The 27,245-nt window shown below is 37.0% G+C and overlaps 2 protein-coding genes across 2 annotated transcripts in view; one reads left to right on the forward strand and one right to left on the reverse strand.

Moving 5' to 3' along the window:
* Window positions 1-1,404: 1,404 nt before the first annotated feature.
* Window positions 1,405-5,069, reverse strand: LOC103039244 (cytochrome c oxidase assembly protein COX11, mitochondrial). The gene is made up of 5 exons (XM_007259340.4): window positions 4,964-5,069; window positions 2,720-3,063; window positions 2,432-2,587; window positions 1,943-2,068; window positions 1,405-1,812 (listed from the first exon to the last, which is right to left on the reverse strand). The coding sequence occupies exons 2-5, from the start codon at window positions 3,011-3,013 to the stop codon at window positions 1,630-1,632; spliced, it is 759 nt and encodes a 252-aa protein (XP_007259402.2). The 5' UTR covers window positions 3,014-3,063; window positions 4,964-5,069; the 3' UTR covers window positions 1,405-1,629.
* Window positions 5,070-8,777: 3,708 nt separating this feature from the next.
* The window catches only part of stxbp4 (syntaxin binding protein 4), a 44,735-nt gene continuing 26,267 nt past the window's right edge, over window positions 8,778-27,245 (forward strand). The window contains exons 1-14 of the mRNA XM_049464853.1: window positions 8,778-9,205; window positions 9,356-9,434; window positions 11,140-11,213; window positions 13,481-13,576; window positions 13,665-13,734; window positions 14,007-14,081; window positions 18,550-18,641; window positions 20,130-20,238; window positions 20,968-21,100; window positions 22,178-22,284; window positions 22,430-22,664; window positions 23,651-23,720; window positions 26,355-26,458; window positions 27,060-27,156. Of these exons, the coding sequence (XP_049320810.1) occupies window positions 9,373-9,434; window positions 11,140-11,213; window positions 13,481-13,576; window positions 13,665-13,734; window positions 14,007-14,081; window positions 18,550-18,641; window positions 20,130-20,238; window positions 20,968-21,100; window positions 22,178-22,284; window positions 22,430-22,664; window positions 23,651-23,720; window positions 26,355-26,458; window positions 27,060-27,156 (1,324 nt within the window). The 5' untranslated portion in view covers window positions 8,778-9,205; window positions 9,356-9,372. The remainder of the gene's footprint in view (window positions 9,206-9,355; window positions 9,435-11,139; window positions 11,214-13,480; window positions 13,577-13,664; window positions 13,735-14,006; window positions 14,082-18,549; window positions 18,642-20,129; window positions 20,239-20,967; window positions 21,101-22,177; window positions 22,285-22,429; window positions 22,665-23,650; window positions 23,721-26,354; window positions 26,459-27,059; window positions 27,157-27,245) is intronic.

Below are 27,245 nucleotides of genomic sequence, written 5' to 3' on the forward strand. Positions count from 1 at the left end.
TCTTTAACATAAATACTTTCTTGAGAAAAATTAAAGGAATGAGTAGACTTGCTTGTAAAACATTTATAAACTATGATTTTGATAAAATTCTCCATATGAACCAATTCATTTTGGACTCACTGGTGGTCAGACAAAATCAAAACATATTCCTAAGTGAGTACTCTCCCTCCTAGAGACTCTGTGGCTTAGCAGCTTTGCCAATAGCACTGTTGTTATTGGATAGCGCTGATCCTGAATCAGTTAGGACGCTGTGAGCCGTTATTTTGAAGCATAGAAAGCAGCTTTATGTTGGCTGATCCTGGGTCAGCGCTGCTGGACTCAGCGCACAACGTGGTGGGTTTGTTGTTTTTCGGGGTGGGAATAATGTAAACGTGCTTAACAGTGTAGGTTTAAAGCTGAGGAGGACCTAAGGTACGGTGTGTGTATAAACAACACATTAGATTAGATTAAATTAATGCAACACTGGATTGAAATAAATCTTGTGACATTACAGAAGCTTATCGAAATAATGCCACAGTAAACCCTTGCCACAATCAAAGCTAAAGGCAGGCTAATGAAATATTAGAGTCTGTGACCTTTTGTTTTTGGTGGCAACTTTATGCACATAAAGCCATATTGTTGAATCAATAAAAAAAAAAAAAAAAAAGCACACGTAAATCAGTTCTGACATCAGGTATCAACATTGTTTCTATGCATTATGTTGGAAAAATGAATGTCGATTCCAAGTCCTTTTGCTATCTGGGTATGCCCAAACTTGATTATACTCTTTATCTAGCTCACTTGGTTTAATGAAGTTGATTATGCCATGCCTTGACCTTAACCATTAACAACAAAATATTATGGTCAAAATCTAAGATGGTAACCCATATTAACCAGCTGTATAACCTTGAACTGGCTATGCTGTTTTTACTTGATTATAGACTAACAGTTAATATTTATAAAAAATCAAATCTTAATTTTGTTTATTCTTAATGGCCACCTCATTGTGCAGGGTAAATACATTAAGAATTTCAAATGTGTTTTTCCAGTTCAGCTCTTTTTTATAGCCTTGCAAAGCGTTGTTTAGCAGTTTGAGTGCCATCGAGATTGCCTGATCACTCGTTATGTAAGTGCAGATATCTCTACCTCCACTACAGTTGTGTAACATCCAAATCATGCAGATTTGTGTCCCTAAAGTCAAACACGATAAAAATCAGATCACATTATAACCCAAACAAGCCTCTGAGCTCTAATACACAATAATATGTTTAAGAGACCGACATGGACATTGTTTTTGCTCGCAATTGTTTCTGAGCTGCCTAGAGAATTTCATATTATTGCAACAATCCCACCCCCTACTGTCTTAAAACAGGTACTGTTTCACTTACATGCACTCTAGTACCCCGAAATAATCATTTCTTGCAGTGTACAGCACAGCTTTTAAAGCTGATGTTTAATCCAAATGTTGATTAAAGTAGAATTTTACATGAACATGTTATTACTTGAGCACGTTATTACACAGACAGCATGTAGACATTAATAAAAAGGCTTTAACAAATTATATCCTTTCTATCAATGACACTCTATTAGATTTCTTGAAGTTTTAATAAAAATTTAAAGTCTCTGAATAAAGCATCATGTACTGCTTATTTAGCTGTATCCAGGAAGCGGTAATTTCTGTCCATCTTTGGCTTCGAAAAAAGTATAGGAAAGTGTGATTGAGTCCACCCAGGCCATTCTAGGGTCCTCATCAAACTCTGGGTCGATGTAAAAGAACACAGGCATGTCCACCTCTTCGTAAGGGTTTAACCTCTGTTCCTCAAAGCAGAAGCACTGTGGAGGAAGATGAAAAACCCAGTTAATTTCAGTGGACAGAAAAAATGACATCTGACCAAATCCGGACTGAGCCTAGGTTAGAACGAGAGTTCAAGTACACTATCCATTCTGATACATTATCCATTACCTGAATTTTGTTGAAGTACTGCCCAGCATCAAACGGCACAATACTGTAGGTAGATATTCCTATAACCGGTTTGTCTGTGGGATTTCGTGCTTTGTAAAATGCTAAAGCAGTTTCTCCTGGCACAACCTGAAAAACACAATGCACATCATTGACTTAGTTAGTCAAAGTTACAGTACAGAGTGCATTAAAATTAAGTATTATAATTGTTAAGTAGAGGGACTATATAATACAATTTGAAAGTCAACGTTATATTCATACCGTTCCAGTCAGAAGCAATATTTGTATTGTTGTTTTGTTTGTGTTCTTCCATTGGTATTTTACACATTATGTATAGTAGAATAGAAATGGCCCAAACGTACTATTTTTACCAACATGCCTAATGTATATATTTTTTTTGTAGTTACCTTTCTGGAAAAACAAAATTTTGTTCTGACAGAAACAATATGCTAAAATGAATGAAGTATTAATTTAAGGTTTTTATTATCTCACATAGATCTCTGACTGCTGAGGGCGAAAGTTCCACTGGAGGCTGGCATGTGTGTCAGCATTGAAGGTGACTTTTATAACGCGGTCCTTAACCGGCTTCATGGTCTCCACTAATTCTCCATCATGTCCTGCGATTGCTGTGCCACCCAGTCCAGTTGCCTGAGGTAAAGAATCATCATCATCATCATTCATGTGCAGAGTTTTAAGACACAGTGAGACTACGTTTGGGTTATTTATCCTTGGCTAAGGCGAGAAATAGTCAGAACCATAAATGAGACACCCAGTACTAACCTGGCAGTATAGTCTGTAGAGTGGCACTGAAGCATATGTCAAGCCAATCATTCCAACCCCGGCTGCTGCGATATATGTGAGGGCAGTCTTATTCCTCTGTTTCCAATCATCTTCTTGGTTTTGTGTTTTTTTTCTGTTGGTTTTAGCTCCTCTTGTCTGGTTAACAAAACGCTGAGATGTTCTCCTGCCAAAGAGCTGGCTGCTGGAGGTGGCTAGTCCTCGAACATTCAGGTTTTTAGCTAGCTGTACACAGTGTTTTGCACAGCATTTACGGATGGCAAAAGAAAGAAGCATAACTCCCAATCTCTAGAGGAAATATTCTTTAAGACAGTTCCTTTACCAACCTGTACAAACAAACAAAACAAATAGCATTTTAACATTAACATTTTTACAGTGGTATTTTTTATTAAAAGGAAACAGACTATAAATACACTGAAGACCAAGTTTCTAATCGGGATTTAAGACTTGTCCTGGACTACACATTGTTTTGAATAAATGTTGCTTATAACCATAATAAACCCATAATCAATCATTAAATGTCCAAAAATCTGCACATACATGCAAATAAATACATATGTGCTAAACGTGGATAAAAAGAAAACAAAGCCAAACAAATAAGACAACATTCACATTCAAGTATACTACAAATAGACTTTAGGTATATATGCAGAAATATAGAACATATAGAATTATGAAGAGCTCACTGCCTTTCCTGCACCACTGTAGTTATAAATATCAAACTGCATTCAGTCACAGGAACAGTGTGGTCAGGAGGCAATATTAAATGATTAGTTCTGCATCATGCATGCCACTCTAACTCATCCCAGAGGTACTGGATAGATCTGCATCACTCCTGAGAATGCAGTTCCACTGCTTCATAGCCCAGTGTTATGTGGCTTTATACCCCTCTAGTCAGCACTTGACATTGGTCATGGTGCACTTACATTCAAGTGCACTCCCACTGAACCACCACAAGGGGATTATGCAAGCTGTAAAGTAGCTGAGAACTTCTAATTAGAAGGGGTGTATCAACACCTTTAGACTTTTTATGTCCTACCTGGTAAACAAACCAACTAGAGAAAGACTCACATGAAACAGTCTGTAAATGCCTATGTAGTACTGTCATCAAGTTCAGCATAGTGTAATCAACTACTGTACCTTGCTTACAGCAAAGAGTTACATTTATAAAGCATTTTTTAAAGAATACACAAAAATCCTGATTTTATTGCTAAAGTAGAATATATTCTACAAAAAGTGTTTATAGTTAAGTTGCCCAAAAATACTACATTTCCAAAAAAGTAGGGATGTGCCTATCGGGGAATTCTGGGCCGATGTTGATATGTAACATTTTACATGTATATATCTGCCGATGCTGATACACATATTTAGAACTTACAGAAAATCTAGACACCCCGGTATACCCTTTGAAACAAGCTTTCCACTAACTGTATACAAACAATAAAATAAATGGTTTCTTTTATTGTTGTTTTATTTGATTAATTTATTTAGCTTACTGCTTTGCTTAGACTGGCCAGAGCTTTAAGTTCCTGTTCTTAAGTTTAACAAATTAATTATATATTTTAAAACTATTAAAACTTTATCAATATGAACTTGTTTTCACTTTCTGCAAATAAATGCTCTAAATGACTATATTTGTATTTGGAATTTGGGAGAAATGTTGTCTGTAGTTAATAGAATAAAACAACAATGTTCATTTTACTCAAACATATACCTATAAATGGAAAAATCTGATTCAGAAACTAAAGTGGTCTCAATTTTTTCAGAGCTGTATATATAGAAAAATATAGCTTTATAGAAAAACATCTGCACCTTACTGTTACTGTAACTGGCTGACTGTCTAGGTACTGTTCTTCTACTGTCAATACTGTTTAACACCTTATAATGCAGTTAGATACACTTATTGGGAATAAAATACATCAAAAAGTAATATATATATATATAATATCTGACTGGTATAACGACACTAACGACGCAGCCAGTAAATAAACCATATTACTTCGTTTAGGTTAACCTGCAATATAACCTAGTACTGTATCCACCTGTTTTAGCTAGGGTTAGACCAGAGCCGGTTAGCTAGCGGTAGGTCAGTTATCTAACGCTGCCGACTTCAGCGTATTCCTCCTCGCCTTCAGAGTTTTACACAGAGCTGAATAATGTCACCGAGACCTGATTAACCTGCAGAAATAAAGCGACAGTACCAGAACAGCCCATAATCTCTCTTACCGAGACAAATGACCGCTCGGGTTTTCCACACAGCCCTGCTAAAGCTACAGACACACTGTTCCTACAGCCGCACTGCTCCCCGGAACACACAGCAGCGCTACTGTAGTTCCTACACACCGCTCAGCCCGCTGCTGCCGCAGACCAGCAGCCGCGGAAATATTACAAAAAACTAAATATTTGTACAAATGTGGATGTATGTATACTTTATTTATATTTAGGTTTATACATACATATATCTTTTTATATTTAATTCTGTGTTTCATTATGACAATTCAAAAATAATGAAAAAACAAAATCCACAATTTCATAATAAATCACAGAATAAAATTTAAAAATATGTAATTTTATTTAGTTTTTAATTTCTGCCTTCTGCCTGATCATAAAACAAATTTAAATTAGAATATCAATATTTTTTATTTTTTTCATTTGAATTTTTGCAGTTTCATCATAACAATTAAATATGAAAATATTTTTTTGGTTTTGCATTTTGATTTCTGCAGTTTCATCATAAAACACAGAATTAAGTATAAAAATATGTATTTAGATTTCTTTTCATTTTTATTTCTTCAGTTTCATCATAAAGCACAGAATAAATATAAAAAAATATATTCTCTATTTTTGCATTTGAATTTCTTTAAACTTCAAAATTGAATTATTAAAATATGTAAAAATACAGAAAAAAATAAAAATACAGAAAAAAACAATTAAATATGAAAACATCAAAAGGAATATATGCATTTATATAAATTAACAAAATTCATTACCCTTTAACAAGAAAAAAATATATATTTGTGTGCATGAATTACCAAGAATTGTCACTGCAAACGAGCATCCAATCATGTTTACTGTGCTAAGTAAAACAATTACACAGTGTCTATAGCTGCCTATCTGTTTAGATAGCTGTAGCAATAAGGCTAAGCCAAACAAATTAAGTATTATTTTCTAATTTAATAAAGTAAATAATAAATGGCTTTAAATATATGGCTTTAAGTCAAGTCAAGTCAAGAGGCTTTTATTGTCATTACATCTGAGTACAGGTACACAGTGTGATGAAATTACGTTCCTCCGGAACCATGGTGCAACATAGAACCACAAGCAATAGACAACATAAAGTGCAGGAGTGACGACAGTGCAACATAAAATTATAAAATTATAACACTAAATAACAATAAATACAATAAATACAAAAGACGAGACAATTTAAAGACAGGACAGTGCAGTACCGATACGGTATAATAAAGTGTATAGTGGGGATAAGGTGCAGAGATGTGTGACATACTGTAACATATAGAACATATATAATCACAGCAGTTACTGAGGTAGAGTTTATAGTTTTTAAGAGTGCAGCAAATAAAGTCATGTCAGCCTCTGTGTGCTGACTGGGTGTGTGTGTGGGTGAAGTTCAGTTCTTTGTGAGTGTAAAGGGGGGGGGGGTGTACAGTTTAGTTTTGTGTAAAGGGGGGGGGGGTGTACAGTTTAGTTTTGTGCGAGTGTGTTGGGTGAGTGGTGGGTGGGGTGGGGGTTCAGTTCTGTCTCTGTGCGTTGAGAAGTCTGACTGCCTGGTGGATGAAGCTGTTGCAGAGTCTAGTAGTGGAGGCTCGGATGCTCCTGTATCTTCTGCCGGACGGCATCAGAGCGAAGAGTCCGTGTGAGGGATGGGTGGGGTCGTCCACAATGCTGGTGGCTTTGCGGATGCAGCGTGTGGTGTAGATCTCAGTGATGGAGGGAAGAGAGACTCCGATGATTTTCTCAGCTGTCCGCACTATCCGCTGTAGGGTCTTGCGGTCTGAGGTGTTGCAATTCCCAAACCAGACGGTAATGCAGGTGCTCAGGATGCTTTCTACAGTGCCTCTGTAGAACATGGTGAGGATGGGGGGTGGGAGATGTGCTTTCCTCAGTCTCCGCAGGAAGTAGAGGCGCTGCTGGGCTTTCTTGGTTATGGAGCTGGTGTTGAGGGACCAGGTGAGGTTCTCTGCAATGTGAACACCGAGGAACTTGGTGTTATCCACAATTTCCACAGCAGAGCCGTTGATGTTCAGCGGGTGGTGGACACCTGGAGCTCTCCTGAAGTCAACAACCATCTCCTTGGTTTTATCCACGTTAAGAGATAGGTTGTTGGTTCTGCACCAGTCCGTCAGCCACTGCACCTCCTCTCTGTATGCTGACTCGTCGTTCTTGCTGATGAGGCCAACTACAGTTGTGTCATCAGCGAACTTGATGATGTGGTTTGAGCTGTACTTTGCAGTACAGTCATGAGTCAGCAGAGTGAACAGCAGTGGGCTGAGCACACAGCCCTGGGGGGCGCCGGTGCTCAGTATGGTGGTGCTGGAGGTGTTGTTTCCAATCCTGACTGATTGTGGTCTCTCAGTCAGGAAGTCTAAAACCCAGTTGCAGAGGGAGGAGTTCAGGCCCAGCAAGCTCAGTTTTCCTATCAGATGCTGAGGGATGATGGTGTTGAATGCTGAACTGAAGTCGATGAACAGCATTCGAACATAGCAGTCTTTGTTGTCCAGGTGGGTGAGAGCCAGGTGGAGCGCAGTAGAGATGGCATCGTCTGTTGATCTGTTTGGACGATACGCAAACTGCAGAGGGTCCAGTGAGGACGGGAGCTGGTTTTTGATGTGCCTCATGACCAGCTTCTCAAAGCACTTCATGATGATGGGAGTAAGTGCAATGGGACGGTAGTCATTAAGGCAGGACACTTGAGACTTCTTCGGCACAGGGACGATGGTGGTCGTCTTGAAGCACGTCGGCACGATTGCAGTACTCAGAGAGATGTTGAAAATGTCCGTGAGAACATCCGTGAGTTGTTCTGCACATCCTCTGAGCACTCTGCCAGGTATGCTGTCTGGTCCTGGCGCTTTCCGTGGGTTGACTCTGAGTAGAGTTTTCCGCACATCAGCTGAGGACAGGCACAGTACCTGGTCGTTTGGAGGAGGTGTAGTCTTCCTTGCTGTCGTGTAGTTCTATGCTTCGAACCTTGCGTAGAAGGAGTTCAGTGCATCTGGAAGGGAGGCATCACTGTTACAAGCAGGGGAGGGTGACTTGTAGTTGGTGATGGTCTGGATGCCCTGCCACATGCGCCGAGTGTCAGTAGTGTCCTGGAAGTGGGCGTGGATTTTCTTTGCGTAGGTGCGCTTTGCCTCTCTGATCCCCCGGGAGAGCTTGGCTCTAGCTGTTCGGAGGCCAGCCCTGTCCCCTGACTTAAAGGCCTTGTCTCGGGATCTCAGCAGCGCACGCACCTCTGCAGTCATCCACGGCTTCTGGTTGGGGCGGGATGTGATGGTTTTGGAGACAGTAACATCCTCAATGCACTTGCTGATGTAACCAGTCACTGAGTCTGTGTACTCCTCCAGGTTGATGGAGTCATCAGAAGTAAAGGTAAAACATAGTACGCAATTCAGTACAGCAAGGATTAACTACACAAGCTTATAAATTGTTTATGCTAAGTGAACATTAGTGAACAGTATCTACCATGCAGTAACAATGCATTTAATATATTTTCACAAGCTAAAGTAAATATAATCATCAGTACTTAATCTAATTCAGTATGTATGTTGTTCTGTGTTTTATATTTGTGCATTCATTTTCTATTGTATTTATTCTGTGTTGTTTTAAGTGCATTATTATTTATTTGCATTTATTCTGCTTGGATTCTCTCTCTCTTTCTCTCTCTCACTCTCTGTCAACCCCCCAATTTTTATCTTTCTCTCTCTCTCTCTCTCTCTCTCTCTCTCTCTCTGTGTCTCTCTCTCTCTCTCTCTCTCTCTCTCTCTCTCTCTCTCTCACACACACACACACACACACACACACACACACATGTCAGGGTAGTATGATTTGACACTTTCTTGCTTATTGTGTTCCTGGCACAGTGCCACCATGTGGACGGTACCTGCAATGCATTATCACTTGTATTTTGGGTTATTACACACTGTACAGTACATTTTGTATTTGAAGCCTGTTGTCAGATTTCAGGATATTTTAATGGTAAGTCATTTGTTTATTTATCGTCTGTATTTGTTAGATGTAAATTATAAAATGTCCCACTCAGTCTATTTTATTTACTGTACCCAGTGCCTAGGAATTATTTATGTATTGTAATTTACTCATTTACATACCTCTCTGAAGACATGCCCTGCTGGTGTCTAAGTGTTTAATGTCTGGTCCTTTGTTTTGCTAGTAGAGGAAGACACATCATCAGCGGTGGCACTGGAGGGAGAGGTGAAGCGCACCATGTGACTGGTGGGTATCAGGGGAGATTAGTGGATAGGTAGGCGCATGTCTGTATCTGTCTGGGTAGATTGCTGTCTCTCGGTCATCTTAGACCGTCCTGATTTGAACCGTCATCTCCCCCGACCCAGTGATGAGGTTGCCTTTATAATATTTCATCAGCTGTTTTTGGACCTGCGATGCCACTGCTGCCACAGTCAGCGGAGGCAGAGCGCTTTGACGGACTATCCCTGCTTTACTGGTAGGCTGTCTTTCTTTTTTTTTTTTGATGTATGAAACCTGCAGATTTAACAAAGCTGTGAATGTTTGGAAATCTGCATTTTGTATGTGATGTGTTTTATCTGTGTTCAGTCATTTGTAAATGAAATATCTGTAATTGTCTGTAAATACAAGAGAGTGAATGTGACAGGGAGTTTGAGGTGAGCTGTGTTTATGCGGATGAAGGGATTTGCAGCATGGTTGTGCAGTTTAAGCATGGATTTATGGATCCACTTTCGTTGGATATGAGGATCTTTTAAATTTCCTACGCTCATGCAAAGCAGCAGAGATTCACACAGGCACAGTCTTCAACTGTCTGACTTTATATGATCGAGGATACACATTTAGAAGAGCATGAGATAGAAGGGGGGGCTTCTTGGGAACAAAACAGGTTATCTGTGTGAAGCACTAAAACACAAGTAACAGGTCTTAATGAAGTTCATATACAGGCTTTAATTGGTTAGAGCACTCAGCATGGCTCCGGTACACTTCTCAGCGTGTATCCTTATGTGGCTTGTGGAAAGATTAGACTGAATTAAGTGATCAGTTTAAATGCCTCAGCTGTTCTTTAGCCAGTGTTGCTTTAAAGCCAGTGATCAACAACCTGAGAAGATGCTTCTTTTTACAGTTTAATCTGTGACTTGTAATGGAGATTTCTTAGTAGATGGCTGATGATGGAAGGGGCTGACCACTTCCGTTCCATTCCAACTGTTGCTCTTTTCATCTTTCCTCATTCCTTAGCCATGTAGCTCCACACACAAAGATTATAGTGGAGGGTTTACAGCTTGTTTGGGGAGGGGGATGGTACCCTACTAAGTAGGATCATCTGATCCGAGTCACACTTTTTACCTACGAGCAGGATTCGTACTTTTGCTTGTCTAAGCTGGCCTTTACCTTCATTTCCACCTGACCGCTACATGAACTCACGTGACTGGTGTTCATCAGTTTGTACACTCCATTCAAGTACAAACTGAGTCTGTGACAGTGCTCTGCAGTTCATGCGTGTTTATAAATACAATCGATGAAACATTTGCATGTTTGAAATTTGCTTTATGTTTAAATACATGTTTTGTTTTTTTCGCATGCCTTTCAAAGCTCTTTCAGTACCACAGTCAACGGCCTAGATAAGCATGGAGCTTTTGAATCGTGTTTCTTTCTGTCTGTTATGGGGATTATATTCAACAGAGATCAGGCTGTAGTTTACCAGATTGAAGGCACGCTTTTCCAATAGCAGCAGTGTTTACCTTTGCATAGCAGCGTGTATGAAATAAACCTAAGTGCAGTAACCTACTTACTTTGGTTAATCACTTTCAATAGTGTATTTATTTTTAGAGTCATTCTGGATTACTATTACTATATTTCTCTGTTCATTCATCTGCATTCAGAAGACAAGACCATCCTTTAGAATTTAGCCCTTCCCATTAACCAGATATCAATCATTGTTTCTTTATGGGAGAAATCAATTTTTATTTTTTTAGCACACAAAAATAAATGTTTTATATTTCTTCTTCGTTCATAAAGGAACTTATATAAAATAACTTACAATAGTAAAGAAAATAAGTGACTTCTCCCAAAAAAGGGAGAAATGGTTGACATATGGTTGTTTGTTGAAAGGGCTCAAATGTAAAAAGGTAAGCTATTTTTCTGTTGTAATCACATTCAGACAACTGATTTTGTCTGTTTTTCAGGACCATCATGGGACCCCACGGCATCAACCGTGCTGTACAGAGACTGGAGTTTTCAGACTGCAGAAAAGGACTTGGTAAAGTTCAGTGCATGGATATATTCATATATATATATATATATATATATATATATATATATATATATATATATATATATATATATATATGAAGAGAGAGAGAGAGAGAGAGAGAAAGAAGCTTATGAGAGAGAGAGCGAGAGAGAGAGAGAGAGAGAGAGAAGCTTATGTATAAAAAACAAATTGAACAGGGAATTAAAACTAGATTCTAAAATGATGAACGATATGTGATAAGTGAATCAAGGATTCGTGAGCAATGAAGGTATTTTTGTTTTTGACAATTGCACACAGATTTTATCGTCTCCAAAGAAAAGCATTACCAACAGAAGTCCTAATAGGCCTGTCTGTTCACTCAGCAGTCGTCTTTGCAATGCTGGCAGGCAATTATCTCTAGTCATGTAAGACCAAAATATTCGAAACTGCTGATTAAAAGCATATTTTAAATCATTGCTATGATCTGACCAAAACCTCATCAATAGAATGTAGTGTTTGGCTCAAAAATGTAGAAAAAACATAATATTTTTTGCCTGTTTTGGCTACTGCACTTGCACTGATCTCCAAATTGGGGGGAGCTTTGTCCTCTAGCACCTTGACCCACCCCTGATCTGGGCAGAACCAACAAGCTACTTGCCTCTTTTTGTTGAAGGGCTTTATTTGCACAATTTATCTGTAAACAGGCACCATAAAGAGTGTTACAAGAACTCCTACTCATATTTCAAACAGTGGCTGATTAGTAATGTCTCTGATTTTCTGTACAACCTGTTAAATTAAAACTATTAGTGTAAAATTAGTGCAAAATATTTGTCAAATTTACTGTGTAGTGATGGAGCACCACAAATCCATGTGGTACTAGTGAGTTACTATCCTGCAGGTATACCCTGCATCTGAAATGTAAGAAATTCTGCCCACTCAGCCAAGATTCTGACAACACAGGAAGGCAACACAGCTAAACATAGTCTATACTTTAGCAATATCAGGACACATTTTTTGTCATTTTGATTGAGATACTTTCATCACTACAATACACTAAAGACTTTCATCACTACACTTCCTTCAAAAGGAGATAGGTAAGGCATCAAGTCTGCAATTCTTGCATTTTAGACACAGCCCTGATCTTGGTAATGAATACCTTGAGAGGTTTTAAAGATCTAGAAGTTCACCAGAACCAGGAATGGGCACACATATTGTGATTTAATGCAATCTAATCCTTATAAGTAGTGTTTTAACATCTAGTGTAGCATTTCCAAAAAAGTACAGGGTGTTACTCCAGCAAATTGGGTACCACTTTAAAATAAGACTACCTTTATAAAGGGTTTATAAATGATTTACAATTAGTTTATTAATGGTTACTAATTAGGTTGTAAATGCCTTAAAAATCAATCAGTTATAACACATACGTAAAAAGGGCAACAGTATAGATGGCTGTGGGTTCACTATTTGGCAAACAACAGGTAATTGTTGCCCTTTCTACATATGTGTTATAACTAATTGTAAACCATTTACAAACCCTTTATAAAGGTAGTCTTATTTTAAGGTGGTACAGCAAATTGAAGCAAACTTCTATTTTAGTTTGGATTTGGGGGACGTGTATTTTGTATATATCTTATCACTTCCTTATAGAAAATATCAGTTATTCTTACTTTTTTTGACAGCTTTACATGTACAACCCCAAAATCAGAAAAGGTTGGGTCAGTTTGGAAAATGCAGGTATGGAGAAAAGGCAGTGTTTCACATTGCTTTAATTATATTTGATTGTAAGATTGATTGATATTTCATGTTTGCAACTTTATTTAATTTATTAATATAAATCCATTTCTGCATTTATGACCTGATACACATCCAACAAATAAAATGAAGTTTACTTGAAGAAATAAAAAAGAAAAAACTTTTTATATTTTGGTTTGTACATTACATTTACCTTTTTTTAACTGTAAAAAATGAAAATGTGATTTTTTTTTATTTAAGGTAAAAATGGTTAATATATGACAGATATAAATTTGTTGGAAGGACTTAATTAGAAAAAGTCGATGTCATTTTGCATTAGCACTGCTAAAAGTTGCTTTGTTAAGGAATAATGGTAATAAATGGTTTAAACAACTAGCTATTGAAGTTATTTTATAAACAGTGGATTTTCATTGATGTTGCCTTCAATAATCCTTTTTCAGCACTCTTTTCTGCTGCATATTTTCTATGTATCAGTACTCAGGTGATATATTTCTTGTGCGTTCCCCATTGTTCCAGTGATTATCCTTGCTTTCTTCTGCCAGGGGTGAAGATCATTGGAGGTTACAGAGAGCTGAGTGGTGAAGAGTTTGGCATTTTCATTAAGCGAGTCTTACCTGGGGGCGTGGCTGCACAGGACGGTATGCTGGCACTTGCTCATTTCCTAACCCTGATAAGTGTCTTTCTGTTAAGATGATCACTGGAATAATGCGAATGTGTTTTTGCCAGGACGACTCAGAGCCGGTGACCTCATTCTAGACGTCAACAACATGAATTTAGGGGGTGTCACGAACGAAAGGTATGCACACTAATCCAGCATCGATGACACAAACCATACGAAACACTGGAAAGAATCTCATGACACTCTGCCAGCAAATCTCCACGTTACTCCAGCCGTTCTGCTTCTTTTCCCAATCCAGCGGCAAATACAAATCACATTATTACATTATGGAATGAAATATTTTGATCTTGTCACTGTTAATTAATTACATTGTAATCTGTCATCAAATTCGAGATAAATGAGGATAATGTGCCTGTAGCAAATCAAATCCCTCTGCTGTGTGTTGTCAGGGCGGTGGAGATTCTGCGCATGGCGTCAGCCTCCAACCACATGTCTCTTCTGATTGCTCGAGATGAGGAGTCAAGGTACAAGAACACATTTACGCTCTGTTCAATGTGATCAGTCATGAAGGGTCATAATGTTTCATTAATTCATTCATTAATTTTATTAATTGAGTTATTTTTAGCAAAATTACTTTCTTTTAAAAAATGTATTTCTTTTACACACATCTTACTGTATATTACTACCTATCCTTATATAATGAGCAGTCTTCAAAGTGCTGTGCAATACCTACCCAAGCCTATAAATGTGCCTTTATTTTGCCTTTATGCATTTCATATATATATTGAAGAACTATAATTAACTACTGATTAAATTTGTAAGATTTTCTTTAGATTTCAAGGTGGACAATTTTTATGAAAACTGGCATGAAAATGTGGCTGAACTAAAGTTGCAAACATCTTGATCTGTTCATGGTGACTTCAATCTATTTTTAAAATATATTTTGCGTTAAATATGGAGGCAATGTGAGAAATATAAAGTAAAATTAACATTATTAGTTATTAGTATATTCAGCAAATGTCTTCAGTTTCTAGACAATTAAACAGTGTAAAGGCTGTGATGCCATCGTTTACTTTCTGGGAGTTATACCAGGATGGCAGGGTGGACAGGAAATTTGCGGACATGTTTAAATATTTGATATTTTTTTAATAAAATAGCAAAATGAATAACTGAAATACCTACATTATTAAAAATAAACAAAACTTTGGGAAATTATAATAATTAAAAAAAAATAAATAAATAAAATAATCAGAACCAGGTAGCACTGTAGACATAACAAACTCCAACACATCAATCAAAAAATAACTCTATAAAATGCACACAAGGTACTTAATATTACAATCAATTATAACATTAATTTATATTTGTAATAATGTGTTCATTCAGAGTAAGTTTTAAACAATGCATTGTTACACAGTGTTTGAATTAAAATTAAACAGCTATGCCGCAGAAACAAAAGACACATTATATTTATATTTACCCAAATTTAACCATTTATTAAATGTTATGTTATGTTATGTTATTCGAACAAGTGGCATCACTTTTTCTGAGGTAAAATCACATTAGAAATGAATAGGACTCCAGTAAAGTGTTACCAGATTTCTTCAGTCAAGTCCAGGTCAAAAGCAGCTTAGATTTCACTGTGAGGTCACCTCCAGTGTCTGCACTGTAAAATCAAAACAACAACATGAAGTGCCCTATTATGATCCTTAAATGTTAAATTGTCAGACACAGTATTGCTGCCATCATCCACCTAATCCAGTTAGTGGATGAGCACAGATGAGCTTCTTGATTGTTTTTTATAAGTCTAAAAATAGTCTTAATACACTAAGTACATTAAAGTCTTTAGCACTTAATTGGAACTCTTGGTCCAAGTTGTGGAATTGTGGTGCTGTGCCATTTACTTTACAATTGGTTTACTTATCAGGCCATTAAAGTCAATCAAGTCAATTTTGTATTAAACCACAACCCACAATCGGTGCTGATCTTTTGTTGCTACATTTATGTGGGTTAATATTAATATAACATGCTTTTTGTGTCTGCAGCATACAAATTACATACATACGCTCTTCATTATTTACTCTGCATGAACAGATTATTACAAATATAAAGGAATGTTTCATACATTTTAGACAGTTTTCTTTGATATGTTGGGTGGGGGTTTTATTCTCTGGTTAAGTAACACAGATAAATATGATATTTTAAAGATTTTTAGGCATTTCAAGTCTTAATTTAACTATTTTCACAATAGCATCAAGCTATTTTTCTAAACATTCCCTGTTCACCCTGTCATCCTGAGATAACACCACCCTTTAAAAAAGTAATCTTTGACATCATTGACATCACAACCTCACAACCCATACTGTTTTCATTTCAAAGGCTGATGAAGACACTTACTGCATGTTTAACCATATAATATAGTAAGTTCAATTTATATTTAGCATTTTGTCTCCATATTTAGCTGGGGTAAAACTTGGGGTGTCCACCTTATCATGGAAAAATATCAAGGTAATTTAAACAGGGTCATTGTGAACACATTAAAATTTTTGCAACTCTAGATTAACCATGTTTTCATCTAATGCCAGTTTTTGTCCATGCTTGACAGGAAATAAAAAGTGAAACTAGACTGTAAATAAGCTGGGAAAAAAATATTTTTGTGTAGTTTTTTTTATTCTAATAATGAATCATGTATACTTGTTTGAAGGGTATGCTTTTGTTTTAGCGCTATATGTTAATGGGTGCATCTAGAATCTAGAGCAGCTGTCAGAATGGGCTGGTTGTCTCCATGTAACCTGAGCTGGCATTTTGCTGGTCTCTGGGACTTTGTACGGCGCGCTCTCACCTAGAGCTGGATCCGTGTTGACGTATTAGGGCCACCAGTCGATCAGATGCAACCTGGATTGAACCTGTAGAGTCAGAACAGTGGGCTACCCTTTGAGGATTATGGTCACTGCTAATGGACAACTGTTCTTCAAAGCTCTGTTTTAAGTATGTGGCAGTGTACACTTGCTTGTAGATTTACAATAATCTGTTGTGTAACTGTTTATTTATTTATTTATTTTTTATTATTCAGGTTAGTTGGGGTTAGTTCAGGTTAGTTATGAAGCTGTTCCCTTTACTCTCTACTTTAAACGCCTCATTTATCTATGATTAGAGAGTAATCTAATTAAGTGCACCTTAGTCTCTCTTCGTAATGATTAATGAAACAGTTGCTTTTAATTGGCACTGCAGTATCAGACACTGGCTAACACTTAACAAATCAAAGGGATTCAGCTGCTGGGAATGATTAGTTCAGTCCTGTATGTTTAACAGTTAAATTCTTTTCTGTGTGGATCATTTTTACTGTACATTTTTTTTAATAAAATATGACAATAATCCTTTTGGGCAAACTGGTAATATATGAAATCACACACTAAACCTCATGTATCTCCAAAATGGCAACTTTTCAGAAGGAAGAAAAAGCTTATTAACTTTCAGCTGATGTCAACTGTTTTATTCCATGTAATCAAACTAGGACACAACATAAAATTCGCAAATAGTGGAGAAACATTGGAAAAACAATATTCAGTCCTTACACGATATACATTTCTCTGCCCCTCACTCCACATTAGGGCTGGGCAATATGACTAAAAGCTCATATCACAATATGATATAATAAAAAAATGGCTAAAGTATAATATTAAATTACTAGTATGTATTTGTACTCAATAGTTTATTTATTTGTACACAATACACATTTGCTATATTTAAAAGTTAATAGCCAACAATGTATATAAGTTAATATTTGGCAACACTTTACGTGGATGGTCCATTGCAGATGCCTAATACTTGCTCAACATTCAACTAAATGTCTATTTAATGCAATTGAATATAACTCTACACCCAGCTCTAACACTAACTCTAATCTTAACATCTAACACTGGGTTAGATGGGGTTAAGGGTTTGGGATAGGTTTTAGAGTTGATTTATGGTAAAGACTTAGGTGGGTTAGGTTAGGATTAGGTTCTAGAGAGAATCACATTCAACTTGGAATTAATGTGCTTTTAAAAGATAGTCAGTTGAGTGAAGCTGAATGTTAGGTGAGCATCTTTGGGGCATCTATAATAGAACATACAAATAAAGTAATGTCCAATAGACCTTTGTGTGTGTGTGGCCAACCAATCAGCCATGGATATTGGATAGTTTTAACAAAGAAAAGAGGTAGGTTAATGTTTAGGTTGAGGTGTCGGAATAAGGTAAAATTGGGATTTTACTTTCCAGTGTGAGTGGAGTCCTGAAGTCTGTACTGAGTTTTGAATAGCTTTCTGCTTTTAGCCTTTTAAATTAGACCAGATAATAGAGAGTATAACTGTAGGAGAAATGTTTGATTAAAAAATCATTAAACAACAGTTTTATCAGCTTTCTTATCAGCTGAAAAGTTGTTCAATTTTGAAAGAATGAGGTCAGCTGACTACCTGAATATACTGAATATAGACCAGGTTATTCCATCAATGAATTTATTCTTCCCTGATGGCACGGCCATATTCCAAGATGACAATATCAGGATTCATGGTGCTGGAATTGTAAAAGAGTGATTCAGGGAGAATGAGATCATCATTTTCACACATGGATTAAGAGAGTTCACCACAGAGTCCAGACCTTAACCTCATTGAGAATCTTTGGGATGTGCTGGAGGAGGCTTTGTGCAGAGGTCAGACTCTATCATCATCAATGCTGCTGCAAGATCTTGGTGAAAAATTAATGCAACACTGGATTGAAATAAACCTTGTAACATTGCAGAAGATTATTGAAATGATGCCACAGTGAATGCGTCAAAGCAATCAAAGTTAAAGGCGATCCAACCAAAAATTAGAGTGTGTGACCTTTTTTTTGGTGGTGACTTTTTTTGGGCCAGGCAGTGTATTTTAATATTATGACTATCATGAAAACACATTAAATTCACCCATAGTTTTTGTGTCTGTGCTGATTTTGTGTGTGTGTGTGTGTTCTTAGGAAAGAGTTTGCTGAACTCATGGAGAAATATGGCTCCAGCAGCAACACATCCTCAGGAACTGGCAGAACATCTCCTCCTCCTCTCACCACAGGTATTTTCCATTACACACTCAGAACATTTTAGATTACTAAACATCAGACTTGAAATCCAGCAGGTACAAAAGCATAGATCAAAGTTACAGAGGAGAAGAGTTTTTAAATTATTAAGTTTAAATTCTTCAAATTCCAATGCTGAATAAATGTGGGATTTTAATCACATTCACATACTGTAGGGATTAGAGCCAAAACAGGAACAAGAACATTAGAGAACAAGTCAGTTCCTGGTTCAGGCCAGGTCCATAGGTGTTAACAGTCCCTGCTGTGTTCAAGGGCCCTTCCTCTAAACACTGCCACCCTACCCTTGAGCAAGACAGATAATCCCCCGGGGGCAATCTTATCTAACCTCCTTCACACGCCAACCACTGACTGCAGCCCTGAAAGAGATCATGCACTGTTCAATACCTTTATTGGCTGTCAGTTTTCAGAGCATGTGCTCTGTAGCACATCATATTTTACCACATCTAAGTTAATTACATGTAGCTGAATGTTTCTACTTAAGAGTTAACTATATAAACAAGTTTCATGTTTCATTCAGTAATGTTCAAGAAAATCTATCAAAATTGAAATTGGAAAATACTAAAAGATATTTAGTAAAAAATGATTTAATTTAACTGTATTCAACTCTATGGATCCACAATATAAGGAAATATAATGAAAAAAAAACATTCCACTGTGAATTGAATTTGATTGCCACTTTCTAAAACAAAATGTTTTAACAGTTAACAGTTTGTGTCACCAAATGTCTAATTTTACTGACTTCAAGTTATTCAAGCTGGAGTAGACGGTAAACAGGAAGCTCCTCCAAGTGTTCTTTTGAAATATCCAATGTCCCCAACCCCCTCAAAATATAAATAACTTATTTTACTGCAGAAAAAATAGGTTATATATTATCCACACATATAGCCCATATACAGGCCAAGGAACATAAATGTTAAAATGTCTTAAATCTGTCTCCCAGATGCCTTAAATATACCACATTTAGTAAATACAATTTTAGTTTTATGTTTACACATTACATTTTACAGTTTCCAAATTTCAAGTAAGCCAACTGATTTAATAGCAGACTAAGAGAAACCAATGGCATTATTTATAGCTTTGAGTGTTTTTATTTTCAGGTATGTTCTTTACGTATTTTAGCTAGCGATCACAGAACAGTAGGAAGCGTGAAGTGTAAATTTAATAATAAGAGATTCTATAACCCCAATTTTGCAGTGGACCTTATTTTGCAAATTCATAAAATTAGTATGTTTATCTTGAAAATATTGGTTTGTCAGAAAATCACTGTTGCTATTGGTGTTCTGTGATTTTTGCAATTTTGTAAAATATTTAAAAAGTCTTTTTTTATTTTCCCATATCTGCAAATATGACAAAAATGGTATTTGATCCATTAAACCTGTTCCAATCTTTTGTCCTGTTGAAGATATGTGTATGGTTTCTTTACAACAGCAACAGTACATGAGTAAAATCTGTCTCACTTTCAGGTAAGCTGACTGACACTGCTTCATCATCCTCATCTTCGAGATCAACAAGTCCTCAAATCTTGAGCCCCAAAGACTGCAGCACGGCTCCTGTAACTCCACAGGTCTGCAGGTAAGTCCTACCGAAAACCTGAACAGGAATGAAATAATGAATATGAGAATGTAGGTTTGCTTACGGTCAGTGCATGATACTAATTTTCTTTGATTAATGTTTTTTGCATATTGCAAATTGATTTGTTAATTCTTATATACGTTTTTTATGTTTATTTAAAGCAGGTAGTGTTATTACTTGCTAGTTGAGAGGGGACAGAATATTTTAATTAATAGTATTCGTGTCCTGATACGACTATCCCTATAACACTTAATATAATTATTCTAAAAACAGAGTGGTCTGGTAGGTTTGTTGAATGTAATGCTGTTATGGGACTTTTTACATTATATACATTATATTTCACAAATGAACAAAATTACTGTAACAGAACAATTATTCAAAAGCACAGCCATTTATTTAAAATAACCTTTACTAAAAATAGTCTTCAACATGCGCTGTGCAATTACACATTCTTACCATAGAGGTCTCAAAAATGTCCAGATCACCAAAACTGATGCTTTAAGAAAAAACTGACTGCTGCTTTAAGAGTGAGACAATTGTTTGTGTATTGAAATGTGTATTGAAATGTATCCAGATACTGTTAAATAGCCCACCAGAGTCACGGTTTGTAATGCTAGGCTCCTCTGAATGTTTAGTTCAGGCCATTCAGAAAAATAATGTTTAATCACCCAGCAGGTGATTATACCTGTTACAGTTCTCTGTCATTTTTTTTTACCTCTCCTCTTCCAGTGACTGCATGATTCAGTTAATATGTGTTGCCAAGGGAACAGGCTTAGGCCTGGTCATCAAGGGAGGAGCAAACCGTGCTGAGGGACCAATGGTGTTCATTCAGGAAATAGTGCCTGGAGGAGATTGCCAAAGGGTAAATATCTAAATTAGTGTGTATTGTTATATATTTAAACTGCAATACTTAAGAAGGAGTGCTGTAATGTGAGATATTGGAAATATGTTGTGTTATTACATGACCCTTAAGTGTATTATTGTATTATTATACCACAGTTTCCAGTTTGATTGATTTAGTTACTTAAAAACAGGGAGGACAGAAGAACAATGTTTGTCTATTAACATTACGCTAGATAGATAGATAGATAGATAGATAGATAGATAGATAGATAGATAGATAGATAGATAGATAGATAGATAGATAGATAGATAGATAGATAGATAGATAGATAGATAGATAGCTGCAATAACATTGTGAATAAGAGCAAACTCAAATTGCATGACCCGCTTACAGCAACAGAGGGAGCTCTTGACTCTGCAGACTATGCTTACATAACATAACTAGGCTGAATTTAGAGAGAAGTAGACATTAGCATAAAGGTATCATTTCATGGTTTTTTCATTCATGTTGTGGTCTCTAGTTTGAATGAATGCCATGTGAGTTGGTATTAGTGAAAAAAAAGCTCTCCGGTGATCTGGTATAGCGCTGCTTTAGTCCGGTGGAGTAGTGGGCGGGGAGAAACGATAGAATTTCGGCTCTTGCTCATGAATATATTGCATGAATACATGCAAACATGTCACCTCTGATTGGCTAACAGCACGGGTGCTTTTCCTGATCGACAGAAGGCTGAGGAACAATTTCATGTGCACCATGCAGATATAACTCAGAGAGACCTATTGTATTTAAGTGGATTTTAGTGGATGAAGACCTTTAAGAAGAGTAGAGAGCTTCATGGAATGGGTTTTTCATGGTCAAGCAGCTGCATCCAAGCCTTACATCTCCAAACACAATGCATGGCAGCGGACACTTTTGCCATAAAGAGTGTAATATAGTATGATAACAAATATGAACTGAAGGGTATTGCTTGCTACATTTGTGTAAGATGTGCAGAAGACTTTGTGTTTGTTTTGAACTTGTATACATATCATTTTTTGCTGTATTATTTCCCTTTTTGTTTAAAGTTTGATTGGTGTTTTCTGCTCTGAATTTTTGTAGGATGGAAGACTAAAGGTTGGAGATCAACTTATATCTATCAATAAAGAGTCCTTTATTGGAGTCACACATGAGGAGGCCAAAAGTATACTAACCCGAACAAAGCTCAGGTCAGATATTTTGAATAGTTCTAAAGCTGTAGGATGTTATTTTGTAGCATCTGTTCATGCAAATGTTAAATAAAGATGAATCTGAACAAATTGCTTAAATTTAAGTTACTTTACAAAGCTGATTGGATTGTGACTGTCCACACAGACCAGACCCCACAGTGGAGATAGCGTTTATCAGACGAAGATCTTCCTCTGGCTCCAGCAGTGGCCCCCACAGCCCCATCTCCCTGCAGGCCCCACCCAGCATGCCCCCACAGCCTAGACCACATGGCCTTGGGGGAGTACCTGTACCTGTACCTGTTCCTGTGGGGCTGGTGCCCAAGATCTCCCCTGTCACCAACTCTGGAAGTGAGACACTGCCTTCTGTCAAACTGACACAGGTAGGACACAAAACCTTTCAGACTGTACAAACAACCTGTCACAGTGGCCAAACACACGACAGACACACGCGGATACCAAACACACAGTTTATTAAGTATAGGGTTAAACTTGTAGGAATAGTCACGGACAGGTGAGATCAGTACAAAAGGGCAGCATAGACAAACAACACACCAGAGTGAGCAAGGCAAGGAAATCATACACAGGAAATCCAAAAATAAGTGGAAGGGCAAGGCAAAGGGGTGGTAAAAATACAAAAACAGGTCGGCAACTAGAACTCTAACAAACAACTAAGGGCTAGACAAAAACAGTGCTCAAAACCAAAAAGACAAGAGCAAATGAAACATGGGGTAGAAGAGCTATGAAAATGGATTCAAAACTGAGGAACGAAAGACTGAAACAGGGAGCTATTTATACAAGGGGAACCACATGAGCCTGATTAGAAGTCCGGCGAGTTAGAACACAGAAGCATCACAAGATCAGTTATGTCTGGGAGGTTAGACACAGGTGTATGCTGGGAAATGGAGTCTTTAGTGAGTGAACTAAAGTCTGTGGCTGGCAGACAGACAGCGACAGGACTTACATAACCTTTGATCATTGAATATCTTAAATATCTTAAATTTTGTCTTATCAAACACAGCAGCATGCAAAAGTTTGAGCACTCATAATATTTTTGTTACTGTCAGTAAGAATTTTTTATGTCAGTAAGAAAATTATTTTTATTCTGTACAAATCCAGAGTAAAAAAAGTAAAGCAGCATCATGCAAAACTTTGAGCACCTCAAAATATTTGACCCTTCATTTCAAACTTATTCCAAGGTCTTAGATTTTAATTAGCTTGATAGAGTTATATTCTATTCACACTTATTGTTCAAAAAAGGTCAGATTATGCAACTTTCAAAGCTTCCTAAATAGTCTGCCAGACAGGCTAATTAACACCGTGTAAAATTAAATTTGCTTTTGTCTCTCTTTCTCTCTCTCTGTTGGAGGTACGAGCAGTACCAGTGAAGCCAGAGCTCCCATCTATCGCTACCCCTGAGAGTGCCTGCACTATTTCTGGTAATTCTTTTTACACTTATATACTTTTTATATGGGCAAACTATTGGTACATTGTTGTTCTTTGTTTCTTATGAAATCAAGGGTATTTAAAAGCATTCATCTAAATTTTAGAGCATTGCTGCTCTAGAGTTTTAATGAGCTCAGAATTTTGGATCATCACTGTCCTACCTCATCCCCAACTCCCTAAATCATCCCAAAAATACTGTATGAGGTATCATCATCTTTCCATACAAGGTACTAGATAAGCTAATACTAGATAATACTTAAGGTACTAGATAAGCTGTGTGTGCATTTACACGTCTGTGTCAGCTTAAATTAATTAAATGCAGCCATTCAGACATATAGTGTGTTTGTGTGCAGTTGTTGGACAAACTGTACAGTCCAGTTCTGGTTACTGATGTTGTGGAATGTAGCGTATTAGGAAGTAATTCAGTAAATCTGATATTACGGGATGAAGAACATTGTTCCATCATAACCTGGATTACCTGCTCACTACAGCAAACATTCAGAATGGGCTGATGAGATGTTGGAGTGTTTATTATTGAAGATAATCCTGCCAGCGGGATACCACATTTTCAATATGAGCAGATGAAAATGGATATTATTACACAAATGCCTCCAGGATATAGCCAAAATAAACTGGTGTCTGTTGAGTTCAAGTCTCAGCTGTGTTGTAAAGAACCATATGACATAGCATTTGTTTGACATCAAATAAAGAACTCTCTAAGAGGGTTTTAAAAATGAGTATGTGCAAAGTAGAAGCTTGAATGGAGAATTATCCTCGATATTTTCTTATCAGTGCTCAGGGATTAATCTGGTATGCAAAAGTGGGCACCATATAAATTTTAGATACATCATTTAGAGACATAATTGTATCATTACTGTTTAGTCAGTTACACTGTGCAGATTCAAGAAGTGCTTTAAAATGTGTTCTATCATGTTTGTGAGAACTGTAACACTTTATTATATTATACTGTAACTGAGACTTGTATATATGTAGAGAATAATGTCTTCATTTCGACATTTATTTTTAATGATGGTACTTATGAACGTTTTTCTACAGTACTGTGCAATAAGGATGACATGATAGCATGTAGGGCTGTTTGGTTGTTTTTTGATGATATTTAGAGACTTGAGAGACACATGGGGTGAAGCAGAAATAAGATACAAAAGGTTAGACATGGGAGCATTAACTACTCCTTCATCCTTTAAGAGAAGATATGAGAACAGCATGTTTATATTCATATCTCATGTCTCTAATACTCGTCATGTGCTTCTAAACTAGGTAAATAAAATGTATTTTTGTGTAGATAACTAGACAATATTTTTTTTACTACCATTACTTATTCTGCTCTTTAAATTTGCCAACAAAATGCTTATAAAACTGTAGATCTCTTTTCACCTCAGTCTTTTCAATATTTAGTAACAATGTAAAATCTAATAGCACGCCACCTATAGTTGGACCCACTCTCTGTGTCTTAAACATAAAAATACCTTCATCATTACACTGCCTTCTTAATAAGGCAGCAAAGATAGGAAAGCATTAAGTCAACTGATTTCAGTTTAAGATACAGCCAGTGTCTTCTGCTCTTGTTCTTTTTTGAGCCTCAATAGAGCATAGTCCCAAAGTCAGTAGAGAGAAAACTTTCAGCTCAGTGGCGACCTCATGTGCACACTAAAAGACTTCTTTTAGTCTGTTCATGATGATAAATCAACTGTAGAGGTTCTCTCTCAGATAATCTGCACTTATTAATTAATTTGACATAGAAGATACATACAAAATACATCCCAACACAATGCTTAGGAGATACTATAGGGAATATATGTCTACAGCTCTGAAGACAATTAAGAGACCACTTCAGTTTCTGAATCAGTTTCTCTGATTTTGCTATTTAAAGGTGTAAGTTTGAGTAAAATTAACATTGTTGTTTTATTCTATAAACTACAGACAACATTTCTCCCAAATTCCAAATAATAATTGCAGAAAATGAGAAATGGTTGAAAAAACAAAAAAAATGCAGAGCAAAGCAAAGAAAACAAGTTCATATTCATAAAGTTTTAAGAGTTCAGAAATCAATATTTGGTAAAATAATCCTGGTTTTTAATCACAGTTTTCATGCATCTTGGCATGTTCTCTTCCACCAGTCTTACACAATGCTTTTGAATAACTTTATGCCACCCCTGATGCATAAATCCAAGCAGTTGAGCTTGGTTTGATGGCTTGTATTTATCCATCTTCCTCTTAAATAAAATTCCATAGGTTTTCAATTTGATAAAATCAAAGAAACTCATAATAATTAGGTGTTCTCTTATTTTATAAAAGACACCCTGACCAGTTAAGGAATAGCCTGTACTGATGTTGAAGGTGGTAGAGACTTCCATGGGGTGTATTTTTGTATTTTGGGGGCATGCTATTAGAAATAGATATTGGTTACTATTAGGAAGCTATTAATACTATTAATAAACTTAGCACTTAGCACATAAATGTTGTCCAACTTAAGCTCATTTTTGCGGGGGTGAGGTTTTTGCGGGTGGAGGTGCTTGTTTTTAGTCTGAACAGAGTGACAACTGAATTCTGGTATCAAGCATACATGTTCCTGAAATATGTATTTTCTCTTCTCTCTATGTGATCAGATGCCAGTGCTGCCTGTAAGCCCAGCACCACTCCTGTGCCCGCCCAGTCAAGACCTCCGTCACTCAGCTCTAGCTCCCCAGTCAAACTGGAGAGGCTGCAGCAGGTTTGCTAATGCCTTCTACCCTCTGCTCCCTTCCCTTACCAGCCTCTCATGCCATCCTTCTCTCTACTGTCAACCCTGGTGACCCATCTGACAGGCTTTATCGATCCATTACCACTGTCCCAGCCCACGTTCCATTGAGCTGTTAGTGCTGTGTTATCATGGGGTTGGACGTTACTTACGTGTTTGGCTCCTCCCACAATATAATGGGAAAATCAATAGTGTTTTTTTTGCTGCTGCCTCAGCCTGTGCAGTCACATCAGGCTAGAGAAATTTCTACTCATTATTGTGCTATGGGACACAGGCACGTTTTACTATGATTTATTTAGATAAGTTATGATGATATAACAGTTGCTATTTCTCATAATATTCATTAAAATGCTATTACATGACAGCTGTTTCAGAAGATAAAAGTGCTTGTTGAAAATACTTACTTTGTGGTATTAGCAGGATAGAGACAGACAGAGAAAGAGGGAGAGAGAGAGAGAGAGAGATTGAGTGGAAGAGAAAAGGAGAAAGGGCTGGATGCTGGATATAGTGTGGGTGAGAGGGCACTGCACTCATGGACTGAACTTTTCTAAGAGGACACTGGTTTTGTCCACAGGCACTGGAGGTGCTGGGGCTAAAGCCAACCGAATCGCAGCTCCAGACCCTGAGAGAGAGGCTCCGTGTGGACTCTGGAGGAACAGTGGCCTATGGAGGTGAGCAAAATTCACACTCAAATTTATCCAGCGGGAAGTCAGGCACTACTCTTTGTGTAATTTAGGGTAAAGTATTGATTAATTCCTAG

The sequence above is a fragment of the Astyanax mexicanus genome, chromosome 15, assembly GCF_023375975.1.
Source record: "Astyanax mexicanus isolate ESR-SI-001 chromosome 15, AstMex3_surface, whole genome shotgun sequence".
NCBI lineage: Eukaryota > Metazoa > Chordata > Actinopteri > Characiformes > Acestrorhamphidae > Astyanax > Astyanax mexicanus.

Excerpts from the sequence above, each read along its gene's own strand:
- LOC103039244 (XM_007259340.4), bottom strand. The coding sequence starts at position 3,013 with ATGCTTCTTTCTTTTGCCATCCGTAAATGCTGTGCAAAACACTGTGTA. Across the intron at positions 2,069-2,431 it reads CTCAGCAGTCAGAGATCTAT|GTTGTGCCAGGAGAAACTGC; the intron begins GTGAGATAATAA and ends TGTGTTTTTCAG. Across the intron at positions 1,813-1,942 it reads AGTACTTCAACAAAATTCAG|TGCTTCTGCTTTGAGGAACA; the intron begins GTAATGGATAAT and ends CTTCCTCCACAG.